This window comes from Grammomys surdaster, unplaced genomic scaffold (genome assembly GCF_004785775.1).
Source record: "Grammomys surdaster isolate TR1022 unplaced genomic scaffold, NIH_TR_1.0 126066, whole genome shotgun sequence".
Taxonomy (NCBI): domain Eukaryota; kingdom Metazoa; phylum Chordata; class Mammalia; order Rodentia; family Muridae; genus Grammomys; species Grammomys surdaster.
The window spans coordinates 5,148,659-5,175,236 of record NW_021620876.1 but is presented as its reverse complement, the minus strand read 5'-3'; the positions used below and the strand labels follow the sequence as shown (position 1 = coordinate 5,175,236).

Sequence of the window (26,578 nt, the reverse complement as noted above, 5' to 3'; positions counted from 1 at the left end):
AGAGAGAGAGAGAGAGAGAGAGAGAGAGAGAGAGAGAGAGAGAGAGAACTAACAGAAGAAAAATATGTGATCAGCTTGGAGGAGAAACGTGGAAAAGATTCAAAGGAGGGTAGCTGAATGGGATAGGTAAAGGCATCTGATTTTATTTCAATTAAAATTATTGAAAAAACCTGCCAGCATACTAAAATTATTTTATATTTAAAAAAGCAAACAAGTATTCAACACAGCTATTTATGACTCACCAACCCAGAAATGGTTTTTTGCTTTGTCCTTTACAGAGATAGTTGTGGACTCTGCCACATCCTTTGGAGTGCTGTGTGCCTGAGCCCATTTAAAAGTTAAATCATGTTCTTTAAACATTATTATTATTAATAAAGGGAAAGTACAGAGTAAATGGTCAGGTTACCAATGTGTCTGATGTACAATGTCCTTTATAACCTTTAGAGTTAAAAAATGAAATTCCCTAGGATGAAAATTGTACACAAATAATAAACATGTACAAAGACATTGGATTGGTACAGCTCTCCCAGAGGCTACTTCAGTTTTTCATGACATCTTTCAAAAGATTCCTGAACTCACCTGATGAGTAAAATTGTATCTGATTGGCTTTTAGGTGTTTTTTAAAGCTCGCATTCTGGACCAGTTAGAAGAACGAAGAGATGAAAAGATATCTAAAGTCTTCATTTTGTTCCAAGCCAGAGCCCGAGGAAAGCTGATGCGCATTACATTCCAGAAGATTCTAGAAGAAAGGTATTAACTCTCTCTGCTATTTTCCCACTACAAAAGCAACTCATACCTCAGTCAATGTGACTTTATTTCACATAATAGATTGTTATACAAAGCCTAGTGTGCTGAGTCTGAGTGTTGAAAATCTGTATGAAAAAAAAAGATATAAAGAGCCTTTCTGTCTTCCCAATAATCCAGATATTATTTCTGTTTCCTCCTATCTTCACTTTGGGAGGGACAGTTAATATTTAGGATTATGGACCTTGGAAGGTGAATATGTTTTATAGTTATGCCAGTAGCACACCTGAAAAAATTGGCACACGCCTAAACAAGACTAAATAATGGTAAATTTGATATATGTTGACTTGGAAGGAGGAAGTCTCTTGGGGATACCACCCTAGATAAAGAATTATAGTCACCTAACAGTTGCTGAGACAGTGGGAATTATTAGCCTCTCCCAAAGATAGGCCCCCTAAATGGATATCCAATACAGAGCAGTCAGCTCCAAAATCAGATGTATGCAAATGGACTCAGCAGGCTGTATTTGTATATTTGTGCATATATATGTAAAAGTAATAATCAAAACAAGAGAGAGAGAGAGAGAGAGAGAGAGAGAGAGAGAGAGAGAGAGAGAGAGAGAAAGCACAAATATGATAGAGGTTAGAGGGAGGAAAAAGTGACGCGATATAATTATATTCTAATAAAAATATGTTTTAAAAATTGACATGCATATCTCAAAACCAATTCAGAGGAGGTATAATCCCTGTGTGTGAACGTGTGTGTGTGTTTGTGTTATGCATGCTCACACATGTGCATACACTTGTGCTCTGGCCACTCTTAACTTACTATCACAGCAACTATGAATCTTAACGACTTATAATTCTAGCTTTCTTGTTTCATATCAGGTATGTTAAATAGAAACATTTACAACTATACTTGGACAATTAGGTGTCAGGTCTTTTTTCTAAATGTTTAGTAGAACCATGCAAAACAAGCTAATTAATTCTTTAAACGAACAAACCATGAACAAGAAATTCAATATTAGCAGTATTTTTTCCTTAGTGTAGTTTAATTTCTGGAGGGAAGTCCACAAGGCTTGGTATAAGTTGTTGGATTTACATTTTTGTCCAAAGATGATCAAGTCCATAAAAATTATAAATAAGACAACTCATGACAACGTTTTCTAACTCTTTTATTGTAATCAGCGTAGCATGAGAGTTTAGTTGCAAGGACCATGTCTTCTGGGTTATGTTTGTTTGTTTAGTTCTGTTGTTATTTGAGAGAATTATGTCAGTCCTGACTAGCTTAGACCTCACTGTATAGAACAAACTGTCCTTGAAATCTTGGTGATTTTCTATCTCTGAGCCTCTTAAGAATGCTGGGATTGCCAATGTATGCTACCACACCTGATTCCAGTTATGTATACTTATATAAAGTTTTCAATTTCTTCATAATTTTTTTCATCTATTTATAAAATAAGGTCATTAAAACCCATTGTTTCTAAATGATTTATCAAAATTTATTGTGAATTATGTAAGATTCCTAAAATATGGATAATACAGTGCATTCTCAGAGCACCGTCATCAAAGAATGTTGATTTCTAATTTTTTTATATAATTGCTGACAATTTAAAAATTGTCACAATTGAAGCCCTTGAATATTTTCCCCATTGATGCAAGTCTGTTTTCTCTAGATCCTAAATTGTTTATTTTTTTCTGTTACATGTATAAAATATAATTCTTATAAAACTATAATCTCACTTTTTAGTATGTATAATGATATTTTTCTTTCTCTCAAGACAGGGTTTCTCTGTGTAGCCCCGTGTGCTATATACATATCCTTAACTAGGTGAATAGTTTTACATACTTACTTCATGTAAATAATATTCCTTATGACATTTTTCATCTATATTCAAAGCCTCTTTTGTGATATATATTCATCAACATATATCTGTGTTGATGAATGTAGGACTCATAAAATCAAGACCATTAACTTAAATTGCCATAGAGTAGCCCATTGTTTAAATATAGCATCATGTATTCCTTAAATAGCACAGATTAATTTTGTGCTATTTAAAATGTCATGTGCCATTCCAGTATATTGCAGTTTTCTAGTGATATTTTAATATTTTCCCATTCTTTTTGTAAGATTTTCTTGAAGATGATAAATCTTACATTGTTCTCTTCTCCGATTAGTTAGTGACAAGGCACAGATATGGATGGCCATTCTCCAGGTTTTAGGTTGCCCCAATTTTGACTTCGTAGGATATTGTTTTCTGATTTACAACTCAGCAACCATCCATGAGATTCCCCTTGCTTCATACTTTCATATCTGTGGTATATTCCTGACATTGGCAATAGCTATTATTTGCATTTAAATAATGATATTAATATTTTTGATATATTGTTTAGAGAGTAATGCCATTTCTTCCATTTACTTTTATAGAGCGTTTATTTTTTAAATAAGGAATTGATTAAAATCTTTATCTGTATCCGTTAACACGTTGTCTTCCTAGATTAACCTATAAATGTGTTAAGTTTTGATAAATCTTTAAAACACTTAACCTACTTTGATTCATACTGATACATTTTATAATAATATTACAGTTAAATTTTAAAAAATTAGTTGACTGGCTTGTAATTTAATTTAATTTAATTTAATTTAATTTAATTTATATTATGCTATATAGTTTTAGACAAATATTATTCTAACCCTGTAAAAGAAAAAGAATTAGAGAATGTTTTCTTTTGCCATATAGAATGGTTTTCTAATTCCATATTGCCATTATCTAGTCATTGACCCTTAGAAACATTTGCCTTTAAAATAATATGAATTTAATGTTTTTTGGTGGTTTCATAATTCTTAATGTGTCAAAATATTACATTTTGAATCAGATTATGAATTATTTATTAAATAAATAATGCTGTACTATCATGAATTATTTATGTTATACATTAATCAATTATAACTGTTAAGTATTTATTATGTCTATAATTGTAGTCCCAGAAAATAATCCTCAATAATTCCTAAGTCATTATTCCTAGTTTTGTTTATTTTGTCTTTCTTTCCTTTATGGTATGCTTTTATTCCATATTCTTTCCCCTTCAACTCCATTAATTTGTTATCTTATCTTTGTGATATGTATTCGTTTTCAATGTATTCTTTTCTTTTTCTGGTGTTTTTGAAGTTTTATTGAAAAATTATATGTTTACAGTATACAATCTGATGTTTTCATATGTAAGCATTTTGTGCAATGATTGCCGCAATCAGTCTAATTACTATATCACCTTATATAGGTATATTTTGCGTGTGCTGAGAACATTTAAGATCAACTGTATTTAACTAGGCATGATGTTGCATGCCTGTAATTCCAGTATTTGGGAAATAGAGACAGAAGGATCAAGAATTCAAAAACAATCTGGATTATATGATATGTATATACTACATAATATGAATTTATAATATATTCTCCCCAGTAGTGGACACATAAGCTACTTTTCTCATTGCTGTGATTAAATATGTGAGTAAAACAGCTAATGAAAGGATGGGTCTATTTTGGCTGGTTTCTAGGGAGCTTTAATGGAGTAGTGGAGATCCACCCTGAATGGGGAAGGCTACACCATAGGGACTGAAGCCCTACACCCTCTGCTTCCTGCCCTCAAGGAAAGTGTGACGGCCTCATGCTCCTGCTTCCACGCATTCCATCATTATAGATTGTAAATCCCCAAACAAAAATGATACTATAATATTTTTCAATTCATAAACATGTGATGTTCTCTATGTATTTGAATCTTCTACAGTTCATTTCATTAATATTTTAATTTTTGTGTACAGATATTTTTACCTCTATGCCTTACTTATTGCTAGATAATTTGTTTTATGATACAATTATAAATGGAATTGTTTTCTTAGTTTTTCTCTTTCCCTTGTTCCATTAATCTATTTATGTAACTGTTTTGATTGTGTTTGTTAAAACTCTCATTATTTTACATATCAGATAGAGCAAACTTACATTTAGTTTTAATTATGGTCTGTATTCCAAGGACCAATTTTCAGCCCATCTATGGTTTTTAAAATAAACTGCTTTGTCAGAGGCTACATTTACTCATTAGTAGTGGAGGTATAATTAAAGTCTTAAATCTTCTGCTTGTTCTATTGGGTGCAGTGGTAGAAATAAGGCATTTTTTAGATCTAAGTTTCTGTTATTGCCCTTTGTCCCTATTAATGACAAAGCCCTTGAGTTTAGAATAAAAAGAATCCAAGTTTTCTCTGCAAATCCTAATAACACAGGGCAGAAAGTATTTTTTCTCGGATCTTTTGCAAGCTTGAGTTACAAGGAAGTTTGGAAACTTCTGGCAGTAAATATTTACAACCTTCTGGTTGTAAAAAATCATATCTTATCAGTCTGCATGGCTCTAAAAGTTCTCTCCAGTCAACCATGTGCTGTTCTGAGAGCACCTTCTCTCAATGAGTTTCTTGGTCCTCAAGGCTTTCTGGATGTAAATGCTCTTCTCTTAGTGGCATGTCATAAATTTCTTGAGTGTTCTTTATTCTTCTTCATTGTTTTAAAGAGTATATGATGGTCTTGTTTCAAAAGAACCATCTTCAGTTTTACAAAGCTCTCCTCTTAGTTTAATGTGTTTCTGAAGCTAATCAGTTTTTGTTTAGGTTAGTTTTTCTTTTGTTGTTGATTTTTGATTTTTTTTAACTTTTATTTTTTTACAATCCAGTTGTTGCCCACCTCCTGGTCTGCCCTCATCCCATTCCTCCTGTCCCCTGTCTCCAAGAGGATGTCCCCACTCCCTGGAAGCCTCCTCAGGACCTGGGACCTCAAGTCTCTCAAGAGTTAGGCGAGTCTTCTCCCTCTGGGGCCAGACCAGGCAGTCCTCTGCTGTATATGTGTCGGGGGACCTCGGAACAACTCATGTATGCTGCCTGGTTGGTGGCTCAGTGTCTGAGAGAGCTCAGGGGCCTGGGTTAGTTGAGACTGCTGGTCTTCATACAGGGCTGCCCTCCTTCTCAGCTTCTTCCAGCCTTTCTTACTGATTAAGCTCGTCACTTCCAAGATTTCTGTTTAGCGACTTCTTTTCTCTCTGTGAAAATTCTCATTCAGCTCATGAATTATTTTCTTAATTTTACTAAATTCTCCTGTATCTTGAGTATTTTGAGTACTTCCCCTTGAATATTTTGAACTCCTCTTTAGGAATTTAATAGAGTCCCTTGATGTTGGACTGCATTTCTGGCTGTGTCACAATTTTTTTTTATAGCTTTGACAAAATACTTGAGTTGAGTAACTTATAAAGAGGAAATATTTATTTTATCACACAGTCTCAGATGCTTCAGTCCATGATTAGTTATTTTTGTCTCAGGCTATGAAGCTGGGTGATGAATCATGATAAGCAGTTTATTGTAGGACCGTGAGAGGCAACCTGGTTTCTGGTCGAGCACTGGCTGGAAACTGCTGGAGACCCCAGGTGATTCTGATGGGCCAATGAGTTGATTTTTGACTTGAGAGGTGGCACTTTTGATGTGTCAATCATCACTATTGAGGATGGAATTTTTGGAGTCAAATCAACAGCTGGTGACAGCTACTTGGGTGGAGAAGACTTTGACAACCAAATCGTCAACCATTTCATTGCTGAGTTTAAGCGAAAGCACAAGAAGGACATCAGTGAGAACAAGAGAGCTATCTGGCATCTCTGCACTGCCTGTGAGCAGGCCAAGCATACCTTTTCCTCCAGCATCCAGGCTAGTATTGAGATTGATTCTCTCTATGAGAGAATTGACTTCTGTACCTCCATTTCCCCGGGCTCAATTTGAGGAATTGAATACTGACCCGTTCCATGACACATTGAACCTTGTAAAGAAGGACCCTTCGAGATGCCAAACTAGACAAGTCACAGATCCATGATATTGTCATGGCAGAAAGTAGATGAAAACTATACCCCAGTTTCCTCGGGGCAGGCCTGAGGTTAAATAAATACCTTTTGCAAGGAGGAGAGTGTGGAAAGGAATGTTTATTTGGCTAAGTTCCTCTGGTCTTTGGGTACCACATTAATATGGAGATCTGTCTTAAGGCTCCATGGCCTGTAGTCATGCCCTCTACCTGTGGAGGGGCTAGTGGGCATTGTCCTACATGACTGAAAGACACAAATCTATGGAGGTCTGTGGTCTCATGTTAGGAGCCTGGAGTCTGGGAGGATGGTGACCAGAAACCAGGTTGTTTTTCACGGTCCTACAGTTTATTGTAAATGGCACTACACAAATCATGGAAAGAGAAAGGAAGTTGCAAGAGTCTGATCATTCCCATAGGACCTGATTTTGTTGACTCTATGTCTAGAAGTAATAGTTCTTCTAGACTGTCGTGTGTTCGGTTTATGAATTTTTATAGGAGTCTTGTATAAACTTTTTTTTTGAAACTTTGGGGTCATTTGTGACATTTTCTATTTTATTTATAATTGTATTGGAATTCATTTTTATTTTTTTATAGTCTGTCTGAACTTCTCTTTCTTTTTTCAATCATACTTTAGGGATGCTCTTGCTTTGATCCAAGAGAACATAAGAGCTTTCATCGCTGTGAAGAACTGGCCCTGGATGGAGCTCTTATTCAAGATCAAGCCCCTTGCTAAGTCTGTAGGAGCTGGAGAGGAGATAGCTGGCCTGAAAAAAGAGTGTGCACAACTACAAAAAGCTTTGGAGAATTCAGAATCCCAAAGGGAGGAGCTGAAAACAAAGCAAGTCTCCCTTGTCCAAGAAAAGAATGATCTACTTCTTCAGTTGCAAGCTGTGAGTGCTACCCATCTCTTCTTTATAGCTAGCTTTCAATTTGACTAAGTAGTTCCATCGACATTGCTGACTTAAGAAAAATATCAGAAGCATGCACTAGCTTTTTAAAAAATAATGTAAATGTTTATTAAACAGAGAGTATGGAAACACATAAACAAAAATCTCTGTATCAAAATGAAATGATTTTAGTACGTTTTAGAAAAAGAATAATTCTGGCCTGGGGGGAAATGCTCAGTTGATAAAGGCCTTGCCACAAGTGTGAGGGCAGGGGTTTATATACCTATAGACTATGAAAAAGCTTAGCAAGAGGAGTGGCCACCAGTATCCACAGAATAAATTCAGAACATTGAGATGAGAGATCCCTGTGGCAAACTGTCTAGTTAGTTTAGCTGATTTATGATCTCTGGGTTCAACTGAGAGACCCTGCCTTATTTGTTAAAGCAAAGAACCACCTAGGAAGGCACATGATATCATCTCCTGACCTCTACATATATGTACATATATGTGCATTCATACACAGGTGCCTACTACACTCATGTATACATGAAAAACTGGAAGAAGTAAGAGAAAGAGAAGACAGAAATATCAGATTACCAGTGGGTGTTCTGTGCATAATATCATCATCAGCTGTTATAGGATCAGGAAGATCTACATTTTGATTTTGAGAAAGAGTCTTACTCTGTGGCCCAGGTTGACCTGGAATTTACTATGTAACACAAGCTGGCCTTGAACTCATGGCATTCCTCCCACATCCTTCTCCTGAGTCCAGGGATTACAGAAATTAGCTAGCACATCATACTGTTGCTCTGGCTCTTAACTGAAAGTGACTCATTAGCAAGTCAGCAGATGGGATTTTAGTAGGTCACACAGAAGCTTGACAGATCTCCACAGTTTTTTGCTGTGTATTCATATCTCCTTAATTTTGTCTTCCTGCTTTCTTCTCTATAGTCCAAGTCATTACTAATTAGTTGAGTTCTTTAAGATCATTCTCAAATTTGGTGTAATAACAAACACACTTGTGAAGAGTAAATGAAAAGAAGATACTGAGGCCTTATTCTCAGACACTTTAAGTTCAGAGGATATGTGGATCTGAAGAATCTGAATATATGATTTTGATTTTGGCAGAGCTATAAATCACTATTTTAAAGAAGACATGCTATGTTCCTTCTGAGGTACTTCTGCTCCTGTAACAGGCACATTTTAGTTTCTAAATTCCCATTCTAGGCACACCAGTCTTCATTTTTAATCTGACATCTACATACAATTTCCAGTCCCCTCTCACATACTTTCTCTATAGTCCTTTGGATTACTGTGACCCCAAATACCCTCAAGGGCAGGGGTGTAATTTTATTTTTATTAAACTCTGCAAAGCACAGTGCTAGGTTGAATAATCCTGGGTTCAAATACAATTATGTGTAGTTTGATTTGAAGTTCTTGCTACTTAAATCTACTGAAAACAAAACTAACTGAAAACAAATATAAATAATTACTTTCAGAAAGACACAATTTATTATTTTGTTTTGTGATGTTATTTGTCAATGCTCTCAACAGGCTGTATCAAAGTAACACTTTATATCAAAACTGACATTTCTGAAATGTATTAATCAGAGCAGTTATTCTAGAACTTTAGTATATGCCAGCCACATATTTTTTTAAATAGGAATTCCTGGTTCCCATTCCAAATCTACTTAATGATCCATACTGTTAAGTTAAGAAAGCCATTTTGTATCAGTTTTAGAAGAGACCTGATGTATTAGCTACTTTTCGTTCCCCCACTCCCTATTAGGTTGCTTTTCAATAGGTGAAGTGTTTTTGTAATGAAATTATTCTTTTTCTTCCAGGCAGTGCCAAGTTCAAATTCACATGTAAATGTCTAACAAGGTGAAATTTTTTTATGTTTTTTTTAAAATTTTTTTCAATCTGCTTTTATACCATTTTAATTACATGAAAGTATTAATGTCAGTTCTAGGTTGAGGAACTAGCAATACAATAGATGTAAATACTTAAGGAACAAGCAAGACAATAGACACAAATAGTCAAAGAACAAGCAAAGCAATAAACAAAGTCCAGTGATCACTCCCATGATCACTGTTTATAAGGGCTTATCAGGATGACCAAGATATCTGAGCATACTTCTCTGTCTGAGGCCAAAGTCATTTTTCATGCCTGAAGCCTACTTCTTTGTTCTAGCCTAAGATTTAGATTCCTTCCTGAAATTTCTTCTTTGTTCTAGCCTAATGTCAGATTTCTTCCTGAAGCCCATTTCCTTGTCCTTGGCCAATGTCAGATTCTTGCCAAGCAGCCCCAAAAGCTCTATATATCTCCACCCCCTTTTTTAATTTCATACACAAGACTGAGCCTGTCTTAGGTCTTTCTGACATGAATGCCTTCCTTACCTGTCATGAAATATGCATTGTCAAAAGCAATGCATTTTTGTCTTAGGTTGGTAAGGCTCTGTGCAGAATCTTACCTGTCCTTGGCTTGCCAGACTGTTAATTTAATAACTCTTTCTGTGAGTCCATTTTCAGGTTCAAGCCATGTACTTTGGCTGCCAACATGTTGATGTTGTTAAAGATAAGCTTTAACATGATGGGCAGGAATAAAAGTATTCCCAGGACTAAAAGGGCTAGCATGATCAATCTATATATGCCATTCTTGAAGCTTGAACAAAATGGAAATACTGACCTCATGCCATGGATAATTTTACCAGCAGTATCTACAGCATCAAAGCTAAGCAGAGCAGCATTTTTAAAATTCATAATATTACTATGCAAATTTCAAACATCCAGAGAGGTGTTAGACTTATGCCAAATACCCTGCAAATGTCTTTAAACTTTTTCCTAATTATAATGACTATCATTGTAAATTTTAAAGTAACACAAATCCATTGGTATTTGGTGTGGCACTCGAGATGACTCCTTACTCTTAAACTCTGAACCTTCTTCCAATAATTTGAATAGGATAAAGACCATCAATCCATTGTTCCCAATGCCTATCTAAATCCTCATGTATACTCAACATAGTAGTAACTTTTTTTTTTTTTTTGCTAAATGATTAACAAAAGTAGCTCTCTTAACTTCTTGTGTCAAAGCAATTGCAGAAGCAGTGGTGCTAGCAATTAATGTAATTAAAGCTGTTATACCAGCAATAATCAAGCCCACTACCCTCTTGTTTTGGCTTAAACCTGACTCACTTCTTCCAGTACTTGCAAGCTTTTTTCAGAAAATCAAGGTTCTGTAATACTCAGGGCAATAAAACAAAAGCTGGTTGATAGACCTCCATAACTGACATGCCGGGTTTCAACACACTAACACAATTAGAAAGTTTACAATCAATGCAACTTACATTGAATACTGTAGAAGAAACAAAAGTAATTTAACTTGTCAATTAAAAGAGCCTTAACACATGCACTAATACTTGTCTGAAATCCAGATCCTGTCCCAACTTTATCTCTTGCTAATATAACATCATAGAGAACTGCAGCTAACTTCCAAATATGTCTCTGAAAATGTTCAAAACCAGCCTTCCAAATGAAGACTGTTGTTTCCAATATTGGATTGATTTCTATACCAGTCCATGATTGAGTCTGAATAACTGGTCACATTTAAGAAAAATACAAGAGTCATTATAACTTCTCTTTTTGATTCTCTGTCCCACGAGGTCTAAAAACTTGAGGCAAGGCAGCTTGTCCCATCTGGGATATAGGTAAACAAAGGTGGGTCGGGCTCATATGTCTAATACAGCTTCCCAGTCACCATTGTCAGGGCAATCAGCACGCTCACAGTTCAGCATCATTCTTTGTCCCAACATCAGCATGTCTCACCAATCATTCTGGCAGCTAGCATGGTCCTTCAGCATCTTGCAGAAAAAACACAAACATTCCCTCTTCCCCATATTAAATAACTGACCAGCAACATGCCATATGCCTATAAGTGGATCCTTCTTTTTCACCTAGGCATGTCTAGTTGTAGAGTGGCATAGACACTCAGGAGAAAGTTCCTTGGCATCCAAATTTTTTAAAAATTTTAAAATAAAAATAACATGATTTAAATAAATTTGTGGCATATGAGGATAAACATCCCCCTTTTTTATATTATGAAGATATTGTTTTAAAGTCCCATGGGACCATTCCATAATACCTTGTCCTTGAAGATTATACAGAATCCCAGTAATATGGGTAATATTAAATTGTTGACAAAAAGTCTTAAATGCTCAATTGCAATAGCCAGTTCCATTATTTTTTTAATTATTTGATATTTTATTTATTTACATTTCAGATGTTATCACTTTTCCCCATCACCCCCCCCCCCCAGAACTCCCTTATCCCATCCCCTTTCCTCTTGCTTCTATGAGGGTATGCCCCAACCCATCCACCTACTCCCATCTCCCTGCCCTTGAATTCCTCCTAGCTACTTTTCCATTGCTGTGATATAACAGCTCTGACTAAGAGCAACTTTGGGGAGAAAAGATCCATTTTGGCTTATAGTTCCAGGGTGGATAAAGTTCTTCACTTCAGGGAAAGATAATAGGAGTATGAGGCAGTCTTAGCATCCAGGAAGTTGGTTGCTCACATTGTATCTACAAGTGATGAGCAGAAGGAGAAAGCAGGAAGTTGGAAGCCATACATTAACCCCCACCCAAATCTCTAGACATATTTCCTCCAGCAAGGCTCCACTTCCTAAAGGTTCCATAGCCTTCCCAAACAGCACCATTAGCTGGATACCAAATGTTCAAACATATGAGCCTATGGTAGGTATTACTCTTCTAAACCACATACTCAGTCTTTCAGTTCCTATTTTAGAGATCTAGAATGGTCTGTGAGACCTGGAGAAATGCAAGAGATAAAAGGGCTCAGCTTGTATAAGGGAGTAGTTAGCAAAGAGTTGAGAAACATTTTAAAGGCCATTGTGGGAAACATTGAAAACATATGGAAGCAAATTCCATAGAAAACACACAAATCTGTTTGAGGTCATGTTGTAACTGACAATGTAATGTTTTGACAGGTCTATGAGATATTTTATCACCATTTGTTTGTAAAAGGGCACAGATAGACAAAATGGTACAAAAGGACAAAGATATTTTTTGAATTTATTACTTACTCGCAGTACAACAGAACTAAGGGAATCCGTTTACTAAATTACAATGGTTCTATGTGAGACAATATGAACAGAAGAAAAGTTCTCCGAACTGTTAAACTTCTGTGAAGTTTCCAAGGAGCCCCTCATCTATTCTTAATGAAGGGAGAAGTAATCAGTTGACTGTTATCTTCCTTCTTTAGTGCTGAGTGCCACATCCAGGGCCTGTTCACATGCTGGATGGACGGTAGAAAACAGCTGTTCTACATGTCAGCCTGAGGTGGCAAGACCAGATGTTCTCCATATTTCCTAAACACTGGTAGCTTCTCTGTTTTGTTTTGAGATTTCCTGAGTGTCCTGGTGATGTTTTCTAAATTGTCCTCACTCTTTGATTCTTCGGTAAAGTTTTAGGTTTATTATTTTATCTCTCCTTATATGCCCTTTGAGCCCTATTTTTTTTTAGTTGAAGTTGTTAAGACAGGAGTTAGACAGAATTCAAAAAAGCTGGATTTTTATCTGTATGCTGCTTTTCATTTTCTTAACTGGCACTACTTGGGTGTTGTGAATGGATAGTTAATAAATTTCCCAAACTGTCACTTCAGCTAAGATGGATAGTGAGGTCTGAAGATGAAAGATGAGGCTGATGGTAGTGGCTTACTTTCACTATAATTAGATAATTATAATTTACTTAGGAATAATTTACTTTATAATTTACCCGAGATAATTTACTTAGGAATAGAAAAATGGTGGCTTTTTTAAAAGCTCAGTTTTAGGGGTTCCAGTCAATCCTCAGAAGACCTACTGCCTCTAGGCTTCTGCTGAGGGTTTGGGCAAAAGTGTCAGGAAGCTTAAGTAAAACAGTGTAACAAAAGACAAAGGAAGAAATAGGCATATTGGTTGCCCTCATGAGAATGGCGTTGGTGACCTGAGGTCCTTTCATTAGACTCTACCTAGCTAATAGCTCCTATCTAGTTTACATCCCCATTGCTGTGAAAAACCAAAAGCAACTTGGGGGAATGAAGGGTTTTTTCTTCCAAGTATTCAAAAGTCTTTCCGGCCCAAAGCTTCAAAATATGTTCATAATCCTTTCCCTCCAAAACACGACCAGGCTCACCACAGTAAGACTAAACTCCAGGTACCAGTCTTGCTTCTGACGTGCTTCTTTGGAGCAATGGTGAAACACTGAGCAAAATCAAGTTGAGGAAGGGGAGATAGTTTGTTGCATCTTTAGAAGTAAGTGCCCATCATCAAGGGAATCAAGGAAGGACTAAAGCCAAAACCAAGGAAGAATGGGGCTTATGTGTTTGCCCCAAGGCTCATCTTCAACTACTTTAACAGCATTCTATTTAACATATTATTTATTTATCTATTTATTTACAATTTATTTATTATATGTTATGGGTGTTTTATCTACATGTATATATGTTCACCTCATGCATGTCTGGTGTCCATGAAGTCAAGACAAGGGCATTGGATCCTGTGGTACCAGAGTTATAGTCAGTTGTAAGCTGTCATGTGGGCTCTGGGAACTGAACATGGGTCCTTGGCAAGACCAAATGTCTACTTCTCCTAAGTCTTACAATATTTTCTCCCTCTTTTACATAATGATCCCTAAACCTTGGGAAGAGTGTGATATAGACACCCCATCTATAGATGAACAAACACTCCAGTCTCTTATTCGCTGAATGCTGATCAACTGTAGGTGTTTGTGTTAACTATACTGCAAGAAGAACTTTCCCTGATGAAGGCTGAGAGATGCACTAATATATAGGCACAAAGAATTTAGGGAGGAAGTTCATTACTACACTCATTTAGCAAAATAACATTGTTAGGCTCACCTCTAGAGTCTATAGTGGCTAGCCAGCAACAGGTTTTTGATCTAGTTAATGGCACCTGGTGTGGATTCCATCTTGTGGAATGGGCTTTAAATCCAACCAGAAACTTGTTGGTTATTCCCATAGTATTTGTGTCACTATTGTACCATTTAGGTGTAGCTTTCCAGACCAGTCATTATTATAGCTTTTAGTGGTCACAGCTTGGCAAGACTATAGATGACCTTTCTCTCTCTAGTAGTATTCATAGAATCTTCCAGCACCCTCTTTATCTTTACTTGATGTAAAACATAAGAATAATGGGAAACACTGATATATGGTGGCAGTACATTTGAGAGTATAAAAATTAAGCAAGACTTACGTTCTATGTGTATAATTTGTGGAATCTGCTGCTGGCAGAATCACTGAAGCATAAATTTTAGTTGGAATTAATAGTAAAAGTTAATGACTTGTAAATAAATTTATGAGTTCTAAATTCAATCTATGCATAAAAATGTACTGCTTAGCCCAGTTTATAGAAATGTATACTAAACAAAATACATCAGGGCATTTATAATTATATTATTAATATTATATTGTATAATATCTCTTAGATAATATTCTGAGCAGTTGTCAGTCTATGTGTCCATACCAGTACTTCTAAGTGCTTGATTTAGATAGCACACGTTTTGCTTTTGGAAGCATGCTAATTCTCTTAGGCATCCAAGTTTCTATTAAGTGCCTTGGAAGAGCTCACTTAATCTACTAAATGGGCTTGTAATATAGAAGGCACTTCTAAACACAAACAACATCTCTACTTTTCAACAACAGGGTTAGGAACCTAAAAATGCCATTTCACCTGCCTATGAAAGGTAGGTATAAGTTCTGGGCAGAGGGCAGGCAATTATCCTTTTACTGTGTTAAACAGCACTGTCGCCCAGCTGGTAAATGACTTCTGGTGGCTGGCAACAATTTTCTCCTCACCTCTTGTGGCAGGAACAAGAAACCCTGGCAAATTCTGAAGAGCAGTGTGAATCACTGAGTAAATCCAAGATAGAGCTGGAAGCCAAAATCAAGGAGCTCTCTAGGCAGGTGGAGGAAGAAGAGGAGATAAATTCTGAGCTGACTGCCAGGGGCCGGAAACTGGAAGATGAATGTTCTGAGTTGAAGAAAGAGATTTATGACCTGGAAGCAATATTGGCAAAATCAGAGAAGGGGAAGTGTGCAGCGGAGTACAAGGTAGTCATCCTGTGGTGTTAGGTACATTTGACTCTTTGGTACCAGAAGTGCTCTGTTTATTAATACAATGGCCTGAAAATTTATAGTGATGGGAACCAAAGTCATCAAAAAGTAAAGGGTCTGGTGAATTGTATTGTTCCAACTCAGATTTCTGGTTTGAATGCATGGGACCCCTTTAATGTACCGAATGAACTATTATTGAACCTAAAAATCTAATAGAGTTAACTGGTTTTATTGGGCCTCTGAGCATCACTTTTGGAATGAGAATGAAAATGATAGCCTTTGCTAAAAGGTAATTTGGGCTATTTCTAAATCCCCAGCTTTAGCAATGATTCTGAGTCTGGCCTTGAAGCCATCTCCTTAATTCCAGTTAAAGACTTTGGCTTTTTGCTTTAGCTGTGGGTTTTAATTTGTGTGTCTACACATTGATTGACTAGTGAGAAGTCTAAATGAAACCTTTGACAAGCAGCTAATCTCCAAGATGAAACTGTCCTTTGCAGATGATTCAACAATCAGTTTTGTTGAATCAGTGGGGGTTTTGTTCCCAGTGGGGAAGCCAACTTTTACCTTGACATGTACTGTTTGCTAGAACCCTTTTTGAACTGCTACACTATGGGAACACTGAGGCATGATGTGTCAGCACATGTTCCCCTAGATCTGCAACAGAAGTTTAAATTACCACTAATGATATCATTATTATACAGTAATAAGCTCCAAAATAGCTTACAAATTGTGGTTTTGTGACCAGAATAGTACACTTCCGGACCATGAAAGATTAAGAATCCCCTTATTTTGTGGGAAAATTGAATTTAGGGATTTGTAAATGGTTATTGATAACATTGGGTATCTCATGAGTATTTTGAATTATGAGAGAGAGACAGAGAGACAGAGAGAGACAGAGAGAGACAGAGTGAGAGACAGAGAGAGAGAGAGACAGAGAGAGAGAGAGAGACAGAGAGAGAGAGAGAGGGGGGGGTCCGTGGTGCTATCTCAGCTTTCCAGGGATGGCTCTAATGAAGTCATCTTTGTTGTCTTCTCACAGGTCAAGAATCTGACTGAGGAGTTACATTCTCTAAATGAGGAAGTCAGTAAACTTACCAGAGCAGTGAAGGATGCTCAGGAGGCCCAGCAGCAGACCCAGGAACATCTGCACATAGAGGAGGAGAAACTCAGCAGCATGAGCAAAGCAAACCTGAAGCTGTCCCAGCAAATTGATGTGGTGAGCAGCAGTGGGCTGTCTGTCTGTCTCCATACATATGTTACTTATGTGTAGTGAATACCAGTGGACTGGACAGCATTCTGCCTTTATACATATGCATCTCTAATTTCAGTTAATTTATTCTAAGCGTTACATGAAAACTCAGTAACATAGTGCACTCTTTTTATTATTTACCAGTAGAGGATTGTTTTATTCTTTCTATCTATTATTTAGTTGTTTATTTTAGTTTTTTTGAAACAGGGTTTTTTTTTTCTGTATATACCAGGCTGTCCAGGAACTCACTCTGTAGACCAGGTTGGCTCCAAACTCAGAGATCCATCTGCCTCTGGCTTCTGAGTGCTGGGATTAAAGGCGTGTGCCACCATGCAGAGATGTTTTATTTTAAACATATATAGAGAACACTACAGTGTGATGTTAAGCATACCTAAATGCAGGCTTAGCTCAATTCTGGAAAATGAGAGAAAAACATTGAAGTATTTAATAAAAAGTGATGTCTTTCACTGATTGGTTCTTCCACATGATTCTTGGGAAGCTTATTATAATGTTTAATTTTGTGTGTGTATATGTGGGGTATGCTAAGTATATGTAGATGTTCCCAAAGGCCAGAAAAGGGTATCAAACTCCTGGAGCTAGAATTACAGGTAGATTTTAACTACCACACACCGGTGCTATAAATTGACTCAAGTCTTACGGAAGAATAGAAAATGTTTATAATCACTGAGCCACCTCTCCAGCCTGAGAACTTGTTTAGTAAAACTGATGATTGGTTAAAGACCATGTTGTCTCCATGAATGTGCTGAGGCTGGTTTTCTATAAAAAGCTTATATAAGTCCAAGTAGTCTTCTGTCTCTATAGCACTTCTGCCAAGCACTCCACAAAATTAGAAGTTTAGAACAGTTTTTTAAAATTTATTTTTATTTTCATTTTTTAATTTTTCTCTCATAGACTAACTACATCCTGGCTGCAGCTTCCCCTCCCTCCAATCCCTCCACCTCCCCTCTGCCCCATAGCAACTCCTCCTTTGTTTTGTTTTTATAAAAAGAAAGGAAGGAAGGAAGAAGAATAGTCGTCTCAGGGATTTCCACCTAACATGGCCTAACAAGAGATAATAAGACTGGGCAAAGTCCGCATCTCATGGCTGGCCATGGCAACCCAATAGGAAGAAAAGGGTCGTAAGTACAGGCAGAAAAGTCAGAAACATCCCTCACTTCCATTGTTGGGAGTCCAACAAGGACACCAAGCTTTATAAGTTATGTGCAGAAGACCTAGCTCAGACCCATAGATGGTCGATGTTTATTGCTTTAGTTTCTGTGAGAATCTATGAACCCTGTTTAGTTATTTCTGTGGGCCATATTCTTGTTCCTTCTGGTTCCTACAATGTTTCTTCCCCCTCTTCTTTGGGGTTCCTCTGGCTCCACCTCATATTTGGCTTTGGGTCTCTTTATCTGCTCCCATCAGTTCTTGGGTGATGTATATATCCACAGTTCTTCCTTTACCCAAGATGACAGAGTGTATGCAACCATTCTCTCACTAATCTGTGTAGTTTGGTTTCTACAAAACTGCTGACAAGACTTCTTTGGCTTTTGTATTCATCTATTTTTTCTATTATTTTCACCTATCACTTGTTCCTTTTTCTATTTTTATGGTTTCCCCGTCTCATACAACCTTATCGTAAGAAGTTACAGGTATTTGTGTGTGAACATGAACACGCATACTCATGTGGTCCAGTCCATTTGAGTTGCTTTAGCACACTTGCATAGACTTCAGACTCATCAACTACAGAGATTAGTTTCCCACACTTCTAGAACGTAAGTCAAAACAGGCAGATGTTGTGTCTGGTGAAGACATACTCTATTGTTCAGAAATGACATCATCTTACCTTGTCCTTACATGCTGTCAGCTATGATGAATTATACTTGAGTCTTTTCTACCAGAGCTCTGTCCTTTTGAACCATGTATTCCAATGGGTCCTTCCACTTAATGCTATCACTTTGGAGTTTAGGATTGTATCGTATTCTAGGAGACACATACATCTATTTTATAACACCTGTAATTTGTCTACTTTCAGTTTTCATTTTAACATATACTTTCAAGAAGCAACCCTTTCATAATAACTTGAATTTCACATATTTTTTTTACTAGTTATGAAAAATTGTTGAAACCTACCAAGAGAGGGTAATACTTTGTTTCCTAGCTTCCTACTAAACCAACTTGTCTAGCACTGTTATCAACATGAACTGAGACAGCTGGAATGTGCTGAGTAGTTTTGTAGAATATCAGAATATGACAAATGCTATGGACTAAATGCAGGTGGGAAGTATAAAAGGGAGTGGGGCAAAGCATCACGGTATATGAGTCCTAGGTAGGCTGTGAATATTCATGGGTGCTTACACAGAGACTGTTTGGTTGCTTTAGCTCTAGAAAGCAGAACATTTGTGTTTTGAAGAAGCATCTATGACTAAACAGGACTTATCCACCTAGGAAATGAGCTGCCAGGTGAAAACGTGAGATATCTTTTGAAGGAAGCAATCCAACGGGCAAACTGGTCACTTGCTTTTGGTTGCCATTCTAGGACAGAGCTTATCCATAATCTGTAGAACTTTCACCCATTATTGATTTCTCAATTTGGTTTGTAATCTACTGTGTGTAATTTTTAATTTAACTTCTTATACTTTTAAAATGATGCTTACTGATTGATTTATTTGGTTTCTGTGTGTTGGTGGTGTACATTTATATATGGTATTATAATTTATAAGAATTGATTTCTTTTAGCACATGGATCCTAGGGATCAAACTCAGCTCTTTAAATTTGTCTCAGCAGATTTTGCTGAGCTCTGTTTGGGCCCCTAAAAATGCTTCTATGTATCATCTGCAGAATTTGTTCTTATACTTTTCCTTTTACTAGAAGAAAGTGGTTAATGTAAACACCTGTAATATGGTATAAAATATGGCCTTCTATTTGGTTAAACAGTCTTTCTTCCCGACAGTTGCAAAGTGACCTTGAAAGGGAGAGGAAAGCCAGAATGAAGTGTGAGAGGGAGAAGCGCGTGCTGGAGGGCGAGTTAAAGATGAACCAGGAGGCTGCCGAGAACCTGGAGAGCAGCCGGCAGCAGCTGGCAGAGCAGCTGAGGAAGTGAGCACCTTTCAACTAACTGCCAAGGGATTCTGGGAAAATCTCAGCCCTGGGAGGAGCAGGGCTCTCATTTCACTTAGCAGCAGTTGTCTAGGCTAGAACCAGAAATCTCAAGACCCAAGACAGCGACTAGAAGCTTAGAAAATGGAGTGTTTTTATTTGATGGGCTCTATTATACAGTAGCAAAAATAAAGACATAATCTACAGGAAAAAACAAAGAGAATCCACCTGGAAGATGAGAATTTTGTAAGGCATATGAGAGATGAATTATGGGTATCCGAGTCTACAAAAAGTGGTTGGCTTCTTTTACTTGTAATAAGGCCAATAGCAACATGAACATGCCAAAATCTTGACCATCATATGAAGCCTGGAAAGCTATATGTTCACTTAAATAATGTCACTTTTCTTTGTCAGATATACCTTCATTAATATTTATGTTGGGTACCTATTTGCAAAATATGTAAACATTGATTTTTAAAACCTAAATTTATAATTACATGAAGTGATAAAAATTCTGGAAAATTTCCATAAGTTTCTTTGCATTCCTTGCACCACATGGAACTAGTGGGATGATGGCTTCCTGTTTAGGTTTGCTGGTTGGTGAAATATATTTTAACACATTGTATCTTTTGTATTCTGTTTACTAGGGGGTGTTTTTGGATAATGCTTAAAGATTTAGATTCTACTAAATAAGAGGAAAAAGTGAGTTTAAAATACAAGGTTAAAACTGAGAACATATCAAAAATGGAGTCCATAGTTTAAAAAATAGTCAAGTGAGCAGCTTGAGTTTGTGGCTTCATTTGCATGCATGCATTGGCCTCAAGCCTGCTGTTGGTGATGCCTGACTAATTGACTACTCCTAATTTATTACACTTGACATGTGTCTGGGCTAACCTTAAGAGTGTAATGGAACAATTTGCTAGAAGATGGTGATCTTTGCCGTCAGTGTTGAAAACTATGTCAGTTTGGCAAAGTGAAGATTATACTCTATGCCTTTGTAGGCTATAGGTTAGAGTTTAAAAATGTTGAATATGTGTTATAGGCTTATTGTTAAGCAATCTCTGTGTGGAACCATGTAGAAGCAAGTCCCTTATATTACTTGGGATATACGCAATACATTTGTACATAAAATTCATCCAATATTATAGATTCTACAGTAAAGAAAATGAAAATATCCCCAGTATTACACACACACACACACACACACACACACACACACACACACAATTTGTTGAGTACCTAGAAAAAAAGCTCAGAAGGATGTACACCAAACATGTGTCCATGGTTTGTAGAAGGAGACCAGGAATTATGTAGCACTCATGAAGACTTCAGATATAGATGTAATGGTTGTGTTTTTAGAGTAGGAATTCACATTATTCCGTTATTTTAATGTATATAAATGTTTTGTTATTCTGATAGATTATCTTTGTCACATTTTTTTGAAACAGGAAAGAATTTGAAATGTGTCAGATGAATTCAAAAGTAGAGAATGAAAAGAACCTGGTGTCTCAGCTTCAGAAGATGGTAAAAGAGCTTCAGGTAACCAATTATAAGATAGCTCTCTATGTACACCAGTGTTTAGATCCATGAATAATGGTTGACACTCAACAACCCATACCCCTGGCCAGCTGTCAACAGAGGGAGTAAGGAGCAGCAATTAAGAAGGCAAATGGCATCCCGCCAATACATGACCCTGGAGGGATAATTACCTTTTAAGCTTAAATTCTTTTCTACTAAGAATAATAACAAATAGCATGTTCTTTGAACTTTTGCTATGGACTATGCTTTGTGCTAAATCGCAACCACATAATTTTTAATGTATTAATCTTGACACCATTGAGCTCAAATTATTAAATTCAACAAGATGTTTACATGGGAAAAACAGTACATGACCTGCTGTGCCATTAGCTTAGTGTTTTAACTTTTATGGTTAGAAAGCAATTAATTTAAAATTCAGTACATTCTATAGCTATTCATAAACCAAAAGTATTATTTGATAATGGATGGCAATTTGGCAGTTTTAGACTAAGTGGGTATTTTACACTTCATCACTAAGTTATAAAGCAATTAAAAACACTGTTATGGTTATACACATATGCATACATGATGTTACATATACATTCATATAGATTTTTAAGTCACATTAACATCTCAATAATGCTTCTTTTTGCTGCTTATCATCTGGGATATTTTAAATCCCATAAGAAAACCATTCTCATTGTGAACGTGCTTTATTTTCAGAAACAACACTAAGTACCAAGCATCATACTTTCTGGGCATATCTTCAAATGACACTTGACTTTACCCAAAATAAAATAAAACTTTCAGCTTATCCATAAGAAACATTTTTGTACCTTAACGACTCTCTGAAGGTTATTTATGAAGAAATGCTTCTGATGTTTCTGAGCCAAGCACAGTATTATTTGAGATTAATATTTCAGATTCAATAACCACTTATCAAGAACCACATTTACTTGTGGGTGGAAATTAAAGCTTTTTAAGTACTTCCCCTGAGACGCCTTAACTACAAAGGCGGTGGATTGCTTAGCTGGTACGACCTAGAGAAATAGCATTCTCTAAGCCATTTTATTTAATGTAAAGAAAAACATTTTCTAAATAGTCCTCTCTACTAACCTGAACCTAATGATGTAAGACATTATCATTGAATATCACTGGCCTCACTGTACTGAATACACTGGCTCTATGAAGGTTTACCATGACACTGGAGGGACCGAAGTTCTGAGAAATTTATCAATACTTTTCTTTTCTAATAACCCTGACTGTAATAGTATCTTAGACCTGAGACCACTGTTTGTTCACTTTAGTAGTCCCCATTCCTTCACCAATTCTAATTCACCCTTCGAATCTACTACTTGGAATCTGAAAACTAAGAAGCCAGTGTCTAACTGCCTGACCTGTGTAGGGTTGAGTAGATGCTGTTTTAAGGGCAAGTTGCTTAAGTGGGTGTTTATTCTGTAGTAAGAGTTTTGAAGTCTTTAGTTATTAAGATGGTTAAACAAATTCCAGATGGAAAGTTTTTTTTTTTGCATACACGAGTCACTATGATATATTTTTATAAGCCCCCTTTAAAATTTGTTCTTGGCATATGAAAGAAGTCTTTTTTTTTAAGTGTTTCTTTTTATGAGAAACCTGTTTCTTTTTTATTTAAAGTAGATTTTGTTTATTCAATATATTTTCATCACAATTTCCCTTCCCCTAACTTCTTCCAGATCCTTCTCACATCCCTACTGTACCTTTCCTTTTTTTGAAGGGGGCTCTTTTAATAAGAATCTCCCTCTATGTGCTGGTTATAATGTAGGGCTGGGGGATCTGGAAGTACTAAAAATTGTAATTATGCTTCTTGTGTATTGATTTGGAGAAAAATCACTTAATTTCAAGGTGTTCAATTTCCTTTAGTTATAAATTAGGAATGAAAACTGTCATGTTTGCTTTTTAAGTTGAGACAAAAATTAATGTAATAACCTTGTTGCATATAGAATTATGTTGCAAGTAATTATTCCTTGTCAAAATTATTTGTTTCCCCAGACTCATATATTAAATTTGAAAGAGGAATTGGAAAGTGAAAGAACCATTAGAGCCAAAGTGGAAAGAGAGAGAAGTGACTTTGCCCAAGACCTAGAAGATTTGAATGAGAGACTGGAGGAGGCAGGAGGGACCAGTTTGGCTCAGATGGAGATAACTAAGCAACAGGAAGCAAGATTTCAGAAGCTTCGCCATGACATGGAAGAGACCACACGACACTTTGAGACAACCTCTGCCTCTTTGAAAAAGAGACATGCAGAGAGCCTGGCTGAGCTTGAGGGCCAGGTAGAACATTTACAGCAGGCCAGGCAGGTGCTAGAACAGGACAAGAGTGACCTGAAGCTTCAAGTGGATGACCTCCTGACCCGTGTTGATCAGATGGCCAGAGCTAAGGTAGACATTCCTAAACTTTCCTTATAGACATCTTGACATAAAAGTAGCAGGGGAGGGGAAGGCAGAGAAAAATCAGATTAACTGAAAATGTTTACAAATGGACAGTGCCAGTGTTTTCTTTGCAGTATTACAGGGATTGAACATGCATCCTTCACAGGTGATGCAAGTCTTCTACTGCTGACTTATAGCCACAGCCATCTTGGTATTTCTAAATTTTGAGACAGGGTCTCATCAAGTTCGCTACTGGTCTGAAGTCATGGTGGTTGCTCTGTCCAGGCAACTCTCCTAGGCATTACAAATTATGAAGAATCAAAATTTTCAGCTGCAGCAAAGCTCCTGCTATTCTTTCTGTCTGAACTTTAAAGCTTTTCAAAACACACTTTTAATTTAAGGTGGATATAACTACATCCACATAGTTCTTGTATTGTGGTCCTATATAGTTAATACTGTGTGGATGTTATCAAAGAATGCCTGTGGAATTGTTGGTTTGAGCCACATATGGGATGGCAAGAGAGAAAAGCAATTGTATGCAGGCAGCAGACACTTGGAGTATCCCTGGGCAGTGAGTCCTGAAGGCCAATAAGCAACATAGGCTTTCTCTTTGAACTTCTTGGTACTGGAAGCCTTCATATTCTGAAGCAACAAATCTGAGACCAAGGTAATGGCTATTTTAACTGGCTACACAATGAAATATGCTTAAATTTATGAACTCAGTGGCTAGTGAAAACTAGCAAATATATAAACAAATGAAGAATTTGTTCATCTTTAGAAACTGCTGAGATCAGATAGCTACTTTGAAAACCCAAATTGCAATAAAACATGTCTGCTACTTTTTTTCCTCTCCAAGTGGGATACGTATACAGCTAATCACCTGCTCATTCTTTAGATCCCTTCGACCTGTCTTTATTTTGCTAGCCTTTTCTGAAAGTGTTCCTCTAAGTGGTTCTCTCAAAGATCCTTAATGGCTTTACTTTCAACAAATCAGCATATGTAAAATCAAGCCACCATTTTCATCTGCAGAAGGGCATTCCCTTTGTGCATTTCTGCCACTGGGACCCCGTTCTTCCAGACAGCCAGGCTCTATGCCTCAATCCCTTGCTTTTTCTGCTGTTCTTTGCTTTCCATTTCATTATTGCAGTATGTCAATACTTCACTGTCTTTCTGCTTCCCTCCCCCATTCTCATGTTGGTCTCTTCTTACCATGCAACCAGACTACTATAGTTCCCTAAGTTATTGGTTTTGTTTCTAATATTTCACTGTTCAAATTCACCCTACATAATATCTATATTGTACTTTTCTAAACTATAAATTTATGGAGTTATGTCCCCATTGACAAATTAACTCCACGTGTCTGCTTTCAAGATAGTGCATGGACTGTCATTAGGTTCAGCTTCCATTGCCACCAGTTCTAGGTTTCATTAATTTGAATTATTTTCATTCAAATATAAATGTTTGTTTTTCACCAAAGTCTCTCTCTCTCTCTCTCTCTCTCTCTCCCCATCTTCATCTCCCCTCCCTTTCTCTCTTCCTCTCCCCTCCCTTTCTCCCCCTCTCTCTCCTCTCCATTTCTCCCTCCCTCTCTCCCTCCCTCCTCTCTTTTTTTCATTTTCATTTTTTTTGAGACAGGCTTTATGTAACTCTGGCTGGCGTGAAATGCAACTACTCACTGTATAGACCAGGCCCTGAACTCACAGAGATCCATCCATCTGCCTCAGCCTCCCAAGTTCTTTGATTAAAAGTGTATGCCACTGCATCCAGCCATCAGGTTTTCTATGCTAATTTTCTTCTCTGAAATACTCAAATTCTTTTTTCTGTTTTAAAATGTCATCTGTTCTAGAATTCTGATAGCACTTTGTAGATCTTTCTTGTACTGCAAAGTTTTTTAACCTTTCTTAAAGGGAGAACTTCTCTAAAGCAGAAACTAAGTCTTATTTTGTTCATATTTACAGTGACTTGTACAATCTTTGCAGTCGCTGGCATTAGCATCCTCATATGCCTTTTGCTCCAAGTGTCACATTTAAACAGAAGAGATTGGCTTCGTCTCCTAATTATATGCATGCATGCATATGATCACATTCTTTTGATGCTTTAACTAGTTTTGATAATATATTTTGATTCTGGGGCTGACAAAAATGGCCCTCTAGGTAAAGGTGTTTGCTGCCAATCATGGTTACTTGAGTTCAGACTCTGGGGTCCACGTGTTGGAAGACGATAACTGACTTCATCAAGCTGTCCTCTGCTCTCAACATGAGCTCTGTGGCAGTTGTGCCTATGTGTGCTCACATGAACACACACACACACACAAACACCATTGTGTTCATTCTTAAAGGTGAAAATATTATGCTGAACTTTTATCTGAATTGTTTTTTCAAGTTATAATGGAAAGAATGCCGTTGCTCAAAGGAAGATAAAGCATTTTCAAATGAAAGATATTCTGATAAAGAGCCCTGGGGCAATTTAGATGTTATACAAATTCTCACACTATTTTGAATACCCATTATTTTTTGAATTTTCTGAGATATAGCATTTTTACTCATCTTAAGAAGGAGAATTAAGATGAACGTGCATCCCATTAGCTTCCTCTTCCCCCAAATCAAAATTTATTATTTATCTTTAGGTTTAAATTGAAGTTCTTATGAAGCTATAATTCTTT

The 26,578-nt window shown here is 36.8% G+C and overlaps 1 protein-coding gene across 1 annotated transcript in view; it reads left to right on the top strand.

Moving 5' to 3' along the window:
• The window catches only part of Myh15 (myosin heavy chain 15), a 138,908-nt gene that overhangs the window by 61,518 nt on the left and 50,812 nt on the right, over positions 1 to 26,578 (top strand). The window contains exons 21-27 of the mRNA XM_028755586.1: positions 614 to 750; positions 7,257 to 7,512; positions 15,395 to 15,637; positions 16,680 to 16,856; positions 19,844 to 19,989; positions 21,438 to 21,528; positions 23,536 to 23,925. Coding sequence (XP_028611419.1) covers positions 614 to 750; positions 7,257 to 7,512; positions 15,395 to 15,637; positions 16,680 to 16,856; positions 19,844 to 19,989; positions 21,438 to 21,528; positions 23,536 to 23,925 — 1,440 coding nt within the window. The remainder of the gene's footprint in view (positions 1 to 613; positions 751 to 7,256; positions 7,513 to 15,394; positions 15,638 to 16,679; positions 16,857 to 19,843; positions 19,990 to 21,437; positions 21,529 to 23,535; positions 23,926 to 26,578) is intronic.